General features: G+C 56.2%; 1 protein-coding gene across 1 annotated transcript; it reads left to right on the top strand.

The window, feature by feature from the left end:
- Positions 1-6,382: 6,382 nt before the first annotated feature.
- Positions 6,383-7,518, top strand: LOC107203703 (G-protein coupled receptor 12-like; the record flags this gene model as incomplete). Its single annotated transcript, XM_015626014.2, has 1 exon — positions 6,383-7,518. A coding segment is annotated over one exon (948 nt), but the record flags the coding sequence as incomplete, so codon positions are not given.
- Positions 7,519-11,190: the final 3,672 nt, after the last annotated feature.

Below are 11,190 nucleotides of genomic sequence, written 5' to 3'. Positions count from 1 at the left end.
ACCCACCCTATCTGGGAGAGCAGGGCTCTGGATCCAGGCGTTTTGGTTCCCCAGCCTGATTCCTGGGAATTCCCAGAGCTGTGACCCCACACAGGATCCTGTTTAAATATCAGGAACCCGAGTTAAAATCAGTAAAAATAGAGAGGACCAGCGTGGGGGTGAAGCTGCCACTTCAATGCTGGGATTTCTGGATTTCTGGAAGCCAACATCCTTCCTGCCCAGCAGGAAAGGAGCTGGGGAGGCTGGAGGTGCTTTCAGTGCCACCAGGGGAGGTTTTCCCTGCGGGGAGGGTGGGCAGCCTCTCCTTCCCCCCGTGCCAATCCCCCAGGAGGGATCACTGGGGGGTTCAGGGGTTGAATGGAGCTGTAAATCCATCCCTGCCGAGGGATTCCTGCTGCTGCTGCTGTGTCCTTGGGGCTTTTCCACACAGCCCCGGGACCTTCCTGGTGTTCAGAGCTGCTTCTCTGCCGTGGCTCCAGAGTTTGGTGCTCCAGAGCAGCTCAGTCCAAGCCTGGTTTTGGAAAACTCACATCGGTGGCAGCAGGAGCACAGCAGGGAGGGGACGGCTGCCCACAACTCCGATGCAAAAACCTCACAATTTTCTAATTTTTTTTTAAGGATCTTCCCTATTTTTCCCCATCCAAACCCCTAGAAAACCTTCCTTGCCTCTGTGCCGTGTCAGATAAATTGGGTAATTATTAATTATTAATTATCACACTGATGTGCCCGAATATTTTGCCTCATATTCTGCACAGTGTTGTCTATGGCTGAATGGCAGTTTAGGGAAGCACAGTCCCTCCTGATGAGGCACCCAGCCACAGCAGCACACACAGCTTGGGAGAAGGAGTAAAACAGTGCAAAACCCTTGAATTTGGGAAAAAAAACCCCTTTTCCCAGAAGCCCTGCTCAGTGACATATGGTGACACGGCGTGTGCCAGCAAAGGTGCTCCAAAAATGTATCCCTCTGGCTCAGGAAAGGACTTGGAGCAAAACCATTCGTGTGGGGATGATATCACTGATGGAAGGAGCAGAAATCCTCCCCCTGGCTTGGCACCAGCGTTTGTTTGGTGGGAATCAGGAGGAGAAGTCGGAGTGAGCCTTGGAATCGCTCCTTCCCTCCTGGCACCGTCCCCCTAAACGGGGGGTGTGTAACAGCCACAGGGGGACACGGTGTCCCCACTGTCCCCAGCCCAGGGAGAGGGGCTGGAAGGAATTCCCTGCTGCTGGAAGAGCCAAAGATCCACCCAGAGCTCTCCAGGAGGTAAAAGCAGTGCTGCTGCAGGGGGATGGCAGAGATCACACCCAGTCTGAGACACAGAGTGTGAGCCCTTGGCTCTGGTCTCTGCCTCCCACATCCAGGAGAACACTGAATTTCACACAACATGAAATTCATGGCTGTGTTTTCATGGTGTTACATGAACACAACTGCTACAGTCAGATAGAAAAGCTGAAAGTGTGAGTGTGCAGATTAGAGAGTTTTCTTAAGTAATTGAGTGGAAAAGTTAAAGTTTAGAGTTTAAACTAATTTAGAGAGCAGAAGACAAGGTGGAGGATTGAGAATATTGTTTCTTTTCCTTCTTCTTTCTTCTTCATGTTCTTCTTCCAGAGGTTTTTGGGTAGCAGGGGGTGATTGGATAGAAAATGTCACAGTGCAGCTCACACTGATGGGTCACTGGGTCATTAATAAAAATAATTAACGTGTCTATTGTTAATTGGGTAAGAATGAGTATAAAGATGAGTTGGCTGCACAGTTTGGGGCCATTTTGTGCCATCAGAGCCAAAACAAGCCAGGTTGCAGTGAATTAAACTTGTGCAGAAAGTTTGGATGCCAAAGTCTTTGATAACATCCTAATAAACACGAGAAACAAGATCCTAACGAGCTTTGGAGTTTTCTCCCTGACCCAGAGAACTGAGATAAGCAGGACTCCCCGTGAGGGAACCTCCCCAAGGAGCTCAGCTCAGAGAAGCTGAGAAATCCAGGAGTGAAGAGAAGTGCAGAAGAAATACAGCAGAATCAAGAGAAAGAAGAAACAAATTTAAACCTGGAAGGTTATGGGGAGAGGTTTTTCAGACAAATCAGCTGTTTTTCCACAGAGGTGGATGATTTTATCAGCCACCTTCCAACTCCTCCTGCCTTTGGCATCAGCACCTCAACCACCCCAACCCACCACGGAGTCCTGGTTCTTCCCCCCGGGCTGGGATGCTGCACTGTGAGAATTCCCATTTTTCCAGTGGCAGCAGTGAGGAAATGGCCTTGTTTCCTCAAGAATTCCATAATTCCACCAGGAATTATGCAAAGCCTTTCAATGTCGGGCTCCAGGCGCTCCCCGGCGGCGCGCGGCCCCCGATGGCCCCGTTTTGGGGGGAGGATGGCGAGCTCTGAGCGCTTCTTTGCCACCCTGATTAGTCAGCACTGCTAATTATAGCCGTGCTTTTCCTTCTCTGAGCTCCTCAAGCACCGTTTGGAGTAACAGGGAACAGCAGAGGTGCTGGAACGAGGCTGGATCCGCTCGCTGCGGAGAAGATGCCGGGATAAATGGAATTTTGGGGGGATGTTCCAGCAGCGTGGATTTGAGCCTGGCTCAGGGGTCACAAGGCAGTGAGCTCATGGATTTGCCAGCTCAGCCACAGGATGCTCCCACAGGAGTGGGAGCCGGGGTGGGAAAAGCTGATGGGATGGCGGGAGGTGATGACGTCTGCCTGAAGAAAAGATGCAAAGCCGATTTTAATGATTCTGGAAGTAAAAATGATGGAGAATTGGAATTGTGGTTATTCCTCTGTACCACCAGTGTGCCCATAAACAGCAGCCCTTGTTCCAGCTCTGGTCCCCAGTGGGCTGGGCCAAGGACACCCTGGTTTTAACTTGCCAGCCACTTGTTTTAACCAAAAAAGTGAAATTCTAAGGCAGGATGAGCCCCAGGTCAAGCCCTGCTGTGGCACCCAGCATCCCCACAGGGCAGTGCTGGAGGAAAACCTGCCTTGTTCAACACTCAGCTTTCTCCCAAGGGCAAAAACCCAAGGAGGATGATGAGGAATGAAGGTGGGAGACCTTTTCTACGCTGGACAGCGTTCCTGGGTGAGGCTGGTGGCCCCTTGCTCTGGAATTACAGCGTCAGGCTGTGTCTTTGCTTTTAGCTTCAATCTCTGCTCCTCTCTATTGAAGCTGTAATTTAAATACAGATGAAGCATATCTAATACTTTTTGAATATTGCCAGGATGGTCTTGCAGCTGCTCAGGGAGCTCAGAACACTGAACACAACTCCAAAAAGTGGATTCTCAAGCACTGGAAATGGGATGTGCAGTGGCCCATCCTCTCCTGCGCACCAGGGGCTGCTCTGGGGACAGCAAGCCCTGGTTTAAAAGGGGGCAGATAATTTCATTTCTGTCACCAGAAAAATCTCAGCATTCTTGGGGTACCCCAGCCAATGCTTTGCCAATCCACTGCACAAGTGAAAACCAAAAAAAACCTCCTTGGAGACTCCTTGCTCTTCCCAGGGCAGGAGGACAAGCAGCTCCCATCGCTGGCTGAAATCCTCTGGGATATGTGCATGGAAAAGGGGAACTTCTGGAGCCAGGAGGGAAAACACCTGCCAGGGACTGGAATTTCTGTAGGACACAGGAAAAACATCCCGGGATTGTGGCAAACTGGTGGTGGGATGTGGAGGGGGAAGGAAGGGGCTGGGAATGCTGGGTGTTGGAGAGGGCAGCAAGGGGGGGATGCTGGATGGAGCAGGGGGACCAAGGCAACTCCAGCGAGCCCACGGGGTCTGGGATCAGCTCTGGGACCCTCTGGAGGGTGCGTGTCCCTGCAAGGGCCAGGCTGGGTCACCGGTGTGTGCTGTGTGTGCCCATCCTCGCTCAGCCGTGCTGCCGGCGGGCTGGGGACAGCAGGGACATCCCTGCCCAGCCCCGCAGCAGCTCCTGGCCCGGCCTGGGTGGGCTCTGACCCCCACAGACCACCGGGCACGGCCGGCACATCCCCTCTGCCGCCAGCGCTCCTTGCACCCCTTTCCTGTTGGGAAGGGGAGCCAGGCAGAGCCCCTGAGCCTCCTCCCCTTCTCCCGGCCGGTGCGTAATTCCCGGGAGCGGATTCATTCAGCTCCTGCCCGGGTTTCCTCCGCCCCTTCTGATGCCGCCGCTGTCACTCGGCTCACGGAGCTCGGTCACGGGGCCCCGGCCCCAGGTAAATGACGATTCAAGTCCCCCGGGATGGGGCTTGGCCTGATTAGGAACCCAGATGCTCCAAATTGGGGCGGTTGGGTTCAGCCGAAATCGCTGGTGTTCACCCAAATATCTCTGCGCATCGGGAGCTGGAAATCCTTCCCAGCGCTGAGCTGGCTGCACCGCAAAGCTCCAGCCTGGAAGAGAGAGGGGGATGAAAGAGGGGAGCTGGGGTGTTACGAAACCGGTGGGAAAAGGGGGAGAAGGTGTAGCTGAAATCCTGTGGATCCAGGAGCTGAGCATCCCCGCTTTGATGATCCCGCTCCCAAGATGAATCACGGAGCCATTTATAGCTGGAAAAAATAATCGTGTCTTTGGGATTTGTTCCTTTCCGGGCTGTTCCTTTCCCAAACAGTCGGGGAGGAAGCTCCGGGGATGGGTGGGTGCTGCGGCGAGGGGACCAGACCCTCATACTCAGCGTCCTTGGGCAGGTTCCAATCCCAGCGAGATCCTCCTCGTCCCAGCTTTTCGCTGGCTGGAGGGAATCCCGTGTGGGGCGAAGGCTCTGGGCTGCGACGTTCCCCCGTGGAGGGATGTCCCTGCCCCAGCCTGGCCGCGCAGCATCCCCGATCCGCCGTGTCCCGGAGGCTCGGGGCAGCGCTGCCGCCGTCCCGGACATTGTCCTTGAGGAGCGCGGCCCCGGAGCCGCCTCCCCTCGCATCCCTCGGCACAAGCGGTAAAAATAAACCCAGCGAGGCTCCGGGGCCTGGCCGGTGCCCAAGCTGCATCCGCAGGACGCAGGTGCAGCGGGCCCCGACCTTGGGGAGGTGCGTCGGGAGAGCCTCTGGATGAATGAAGGATCGGCGGGGCGGGTGCGCGCACCCCCCGCGTGCCTGCGGGTGTGGATGGGGATGTGGAGCGGGGAGCCAGCCTCGTTGTTATTCTGATCACAGCGGCTCTGATTCACAGACTTGGATCATGAATATAAGTGAAGACTTTGACGTCAGAGTTGAGATTTATCAGCAGATCCAATGGGGCAGGAATATTAAGTGCAAGTCGATGCCAGCTCTCTGCCAACGCTATTAGCGATGCTCGCCGAGGAATGAGGCTTCGCACCGAGGGCTGGAAGGACCGGCGAGGAAAAAAATAAAAACGGGGCGGGGGGGAGCAAGCTGATCCTCGAGCATTAAAACCAGGTAAAACAACAACCCCCGGCGAGGCGGCTGCGTGCGGGAAGGGGCGATGGTGGCTGCGGGCACAGCCCCCGACCTTCACACCTCGGCTGCCCACCCCGGGCGGGGGGATTCGCTCCGCCAGGCAGGGCAGGATGGTGCCGCCGGCTGGGAGAGTCTTCCACCAGCCTTTTCCAAAGGAGGGAAAGGCAGGGAGGAAGGAGAAACTTAACGTGAGGCTGTTCCTGGCCGCTGCCTTCTCCTTCCATCAGCGGCTCCGCATAGAGGCGCTGGCCTATTAATAGTGTTTATTTTTACTCACTGCACGCCAAAAAGAAAGGGCTGCGGGAGGAGGGGGCTGAGGGGTTGCGCTATAAATAGGTAGCAAAGGTGGCCGTGCCCCGGGGAGGGGAGGAAGAGGAGGAGGAGGAGGAGGAGGGGGCGGCCGGTTCCTCACCGGGTGCGCAGTGCCTGCGGACCCTGAATGGAGCCGAGCGCACGGAGGCGGCTGCGGGCAGCGGGGCGATGAGTTGTGCTCGGCCTCAGCCCGCCGGGAGATAGCGGCCAGGGGTGCGTGTGGGGCACTCGATCCCGGGGAAGCTGCAGCCGGGCTGCGGGGGGAGCGGGCGGGGATGCGGCGGGCGGGGGCGGCCCGGCGAGGGGCGCGGTGTCCCGGGGCGGGGGGCTCCGGAACGCGGTGCGGGCTCGGTGAGGGTCTCCCCGGGCTCGGTGAGGGTCTCCCCCGGCTCGGGTCTCCCCCGGCTCGGGTCTCCCCCGGCTCGGTGCGGCTCCCGGCTCTGCTGGAGGGGCTGGCTCGGCGCTGCCCTGCCCGGGCCGAGCGCGGGGCTCGGCGGCTCCCGGGGGGCTCGGAGGCTCCGGGGGGGCTCGGGGTCCGTCCCCGCCTCGCCGCCCCTCACCGCCCCCTTCTCCCTCTCTCCCCAGCGATGCTGCACGGCCCCGCCGCCATGGGGGAGCCGTGGCCGCCGCAGCAGCAGCAGCAGCAGCAGCGGCTCCCGGGGCTCGGCAACGCCTCGGAGCCCCCCGCCTGGCCCTCGGCGGCGGCGGCCGGGCCGGGCACGGCGGCTCCGGGCGGCGGGGCCGCCGCCGCGGGCTCCGTGAGCCCCTGGGACATCGCGCTGTGCGCCACGGGCACGGCGGTGGCGGGGGAGAACGCGCTGGTGCTGGCCGTGCTGTTCTACACGCCGAGCCTGCGGGCTCCCATGTTCCTGCTGATCGGCAGCCTGGCGCTGGCCGACCTGCTGGCCGGGCTGGGGCTGGTGGCCAACTTCGCCGTGCGCTACCTGCTGCGGCCGCCCAGCGAGGCGGCGGAGCTGGCGGCGGCGGGGCTGCTGCTGGCCGCCTTCTCCGCCTCCGTCTGCAGCCTCCTGGCCATCACCGTGGACCGCTACCTGTCGCTGTACAACGCGCTCACCTACCACAGCGAGCGCACGCTGGGCTTCACCTGCGCCATGGTGCTGCTGATGTGGCTGCTGTGCCTGGGCGTGGGGCTGCTGCCCCTCCTGGGCTGGAACTGCCTGCGGGACCAGAGCTCCTGCAGCATCCTGCGGCCCGTCACCAAGGACAACGCGGCCGTGCTGGCCGTCACCTTCCTGCTCCTCTTCGCCCTCATGATGCAGCTCTACCTGCAGATCTGCAAGATCGCCTTCCGGCACGCCCAGCAGATCGCCGTGCAGCACCAGTTCATCGCCACGGCTCAGGCCACCTCCACCCGCAAAGGGCTCTCCACGCTGTCGCTCATCCTCGGCACCTTCGCCCTGTGCTGGATCCCGTTCGCCATCTATTCCCTGGTGGCCGATTCCAGCTACCCCGCGGTCTACACCTACTCGCTGGCGCTGCCCGCCACCTGCAACTCGCTCATCAACCCCATCATTTACGCCTTCAGAAACCCAGACATCCAGAAATCGCTCTGGCTGGCCTGCTGCGGGTGCATCCCTTCCACGTTCTCCTCCAGACCAAGGACATCCAGCGACGTGTGAGGACTGAGCGTGGAGCCAGAGGTGCTCCCTGGCTCTCCTCCTCCTGCTCTTTTTCCCCTCTGTCGTTATTGTTTCCCACCGGGAGGAGCCCCCCGCCCGGCCAGCACATCTCGTTCCATGGAAAGATGGCCAAAAAGAGAGAGAGGAAAAAAAAAAAAAAAAGAAAAAGGGAAAAAGAAAGAGAGAGAGAGAGAGTAGAATGATAATGGTTTCCTTTAGAAATGTTATTTTCTTACACATTTTATTTTTTATTTAAAAACACAAAACACCAAAAAAACAAAAAAAAAAAAAAGGAAAAAAAAAAAAAAAAAAAAAAAAAAAAAAAAAAAAAAAAAAAAAAAAAAAAAAAGGATCCTCCTCGCACGATGGCGTTTTTCTGCTCTCGGGGTAAGGAGCCAGGGGAGCAGCGGGCCCCATCCGGGTGGTCCCACGCCTCGGGGACACATCCCATGGGAAGGCCACAGGAGCGGGGGGATGGCGAGGGAGGTGTCGCGTCCCCCCCCGGGCGGGGCTGGTCCCCACGCGTGGGGTGGCTGTGCCCATCCCCCCGAAATCAGGGCCTGCGATGCTATGCAATAATGGGGGGCGAGCCCCGGCCGGGGGGGTGCGGGAGGAGGGACACGGGCACTCCCCGCGTCCCTGCGCTTCCACAAGCACTTTGGGCACCTGCGGGGGTGACAAAACACTTTAGGTGTGGCTTGTTCGGGCTGTCGCAGCGATGGGGGCACCCAGGGAATCCGTTCCCTCCTTCCCTCCCCCCAAAACGTGAGCGGGGCAGGGCTGGCGCTGTGGGGATGGTGAGCGCAGCCGGGGTGCCCCGCACCCCAAAGTCTGGGAGGCCAAGGAAGGGCTCTCCTCGTCCAGCTGGGGCTCTGGGGGCGCTGCTTTCTCCCCTTCCACACGAGTTGTTTACATGGGGTGGGATTTTCATCCAAAGAGGGGTCCGGGTTGCTGGAGTCCCCGAGGGGGAAGCCTCTGTCACCACGCGTGTCACTGCTGATGCTGCCACTTTACTTCGCTTCGTTAGAGAAGCGCCGGGCCCCGACATTCCTGTGCCGTGTGATGTGTTGTGTGCGGCTGCTGAGACCGTGATGAAGTGTCCTTTATCCTGTGCTTTGCTTTTGGCCGGGAGGTGGAATCGTGCATTCGCTGCTGAAGCCAGGAAGGAGCCGAGCAGCCCCGGAGAGGTGGCGGGGCTGGGGTTGGGACACCCAGGGTGGCTCAGGGCACAGGGGGGTCCTGCCAGGGCTCCTGGCATTGGAGACTTGGGAGAGCTGAGTCTGGTACCCAAATATTCTGCTTTGCTGTAGAGAAATGGTTGTGATGCTGGAGAGGAACTGTGGACGAGGAAGGGCTCCCACTGCCAGAGGACAGGGCTGGATGGGATATTGGGCAGGGATTGTTCCCTGGGAGGGTGGGGAGGGCTGGGACAGGTGCCCAGAGCAGCTGTGGATGCTCCTGGATCCCTGGAAGTGTCCAAGGCCAGGCTGGATGTTTTTTGGAACAGCCTGGGACAGTAGGAGGTGTCCCTGCCATGGCAGGGGTGACACTGGGTGGTTTTAATGTCCCTCCCAAGCTGTGACATTCTGTGAGTCTGTGACGGTGGAAGAAATGTTCTTGCTTTGTGTCACTTTGTGACCAGACAGATCCAGGAGGATTTTGTCCCTGGATCTGTGGAACCAATCTCTGGCTCCTCGGAGCTAAGTGCACATGAGAAAGTTCTGAATCTCCCAAGTGTGCCTGGGGCTTGGACCTGGTGTCTACCTGTGAGAGGTGGCCAGACTTTGAGGTTTTATGTATTGTGGGTTTGGGTTGGGTTATTTTTCATCTCCTTTCTCTGATGAATACCTTGGAGAATGGGCAGTTGGCACAATGTGTGATCGATGTTTTAAAGTAAATATATATATAAGAAAGATTAATATTTATACAAACACTTCACTTCTGTTTCTTCTGGTTTCTTAAGGCCAGGTCCCTGCAGCTCTCAGTGTAAAAACTCAATAGCTTCAATCCTTTTTGAAACATTGTGAACATTTGAAATGTTTTTATCCAGCCCCCCTAGCTAGAAGTCAGGGTTTGCTTCTCTGGGCAGCTCATTTTGTATCTTTAGATGAAAGGTGGTTGAACTGATCGGCTCTAGAGAAACCTTGACACGAAAAAAGTTGCATTTTCTTGGCTTTCCAGTAAATTCCCTGTTGCTGAAGAGCTTGATTTTAACAATGTTCTTTTTAGAGTTTAGTTGCTTGAGGGATGCACTGATAAACTTTGCCAAAATCAAATAAGGATCGATGAAAAGCTTCTCCTTGTGGCCCTCCACAGCAAGAGGAGAAAGATTTGGGATGTGAGGAGCTAAAGCTGAGGACACAGCCCCTGCCAGAATGAGGTGAAGAGCAGGTGGGGATGTCCTCACTGGGACACTGGGTCACCCAAACACATTTTTTGGTGTTTTTTACAGCCACTCTGGCAGAGGAAACTCTGATTTCTGGTCTTTGTGTGCCCTGCCCTGCTCACAGTCAGTACCAGGATGTGGCACGAGCCTGTTCCGTGCTCAGAGCTACTGTCAAATAACAATCTCATTTCATTTCTCATTTCATTCCATCTGATGGTCAAGCTGAGATGTTAAAGCTGCCCATGGAAGCTGTTAAAAACACTTGTTAGGTGTCAGGAAAAGTCTCAAGAAATCTCCTCTTAAAAAAACCCCACATTTTGATAAATTGGCATTTTTGCAGTCATTCCCCTTAATAAAAATAATGCAATTTCCAGTTTGGTTGTTTTTTGGTTTTGGGGGTTTTTTGAGGTTTTTTTTTTTTTTTCCTGTTTTTTCTCTCCTGTTTAATCAGAGAAAAGGTGGGGAAATGAGGAGAAGTGAGGAAGAAGAGGAATAAAGAGGTTCAGGTTCACCTGCCGTGTTTTGCCTTGTGGAAACCTCTGACCATTTTAGTGCACCTTTGCTTCAGCACTTTGGTTTTGTTTTTGTTTTAAGACCTTTTAGTGGAAAATTTTGGAGTGGCAATGTTGGACATCAGTGGGGATGATGGATTTTGGGGACCTCCTTATGCAGAACAGCAGGAAAGTTAATTTAAAAGCTTAAATCTGCCCCCAAGGTGGGGCTGCTGTGTGTGCAGGGTGGGAGTGTCCTGTGCTTGGGATGGCTTTGGGATAAGTTTAGGGTGGAATTCAGGGCTTTAGGATGAGGTTGTGCTGCCATAAACAGGGAGCAGCTCCCATGAATGTAAAGAGATGATGGTGAGGGAATCACTGGTGGGAGAAATGGGGTTTCCAGCTGGTGGATCCTCTGTGGATCCACTGAGGAGCCAAAACTCGGTGCAAAGAGCCCCTGACCGCTCCCTGGGCACCAGCAGAAGGACTCAGAGCAACTGGAGTGCATCCCAGTGCTCTGTGTTTGCTGGTGTTGGGTGTGCTGGGAGGCCTCCTCCACCTGGGGTTCTGGATCTCTGTTAAACTGAGGTCTCTAAAAGCCTCTGGTTTAATGATTGTGCTTTTCAGCTTGGACAAGGGACAGTGGCAGTCCTGCAAACCTCGGGTCCTTGGCTTGTTGGAAATTTGTAGGTGTCCTTTGATTTCCAGAGTCCCCCTGGGCCCTCCAGGAGGAAGCTGGAGCTGCCTGGAGAGGGCAGCTCTGCTTGGGAGGAGCTCCCTGTCCTCACCCTGGCCAGGATTTCACCCCTGCACCTGCAAACTCTGAGCTTTGCAAATGGCTTTTGATAAAGGATGAGAGGCCAGAGCCAGGCTGGGCTTAGATTCTTGTCACTTCTGGACTCTCCAGGAGCTGCTCTGGATCTGCAGCAGCAGAAATGGGCAGAAAACTGGTCCTGAGTGATTCCAGGTGGAATCCAACCAGC

This window comes from Parus major, chromosome 4A (assembly GCF_001522545.3).
Source record: "Parus major isolate Abel chromosome 4A, Parus_major1.1, whole genome shotgun sequence".
Taxonomy (NCBI): domain Eukaryota; kingdom Metazoa; phylum Chordata; class Aves; order Passeriformes; family Paridae; genus Parus; species Parus major.
This window is presented reverse-complemented; position numbering and strand designations above follow the sequence as displayed.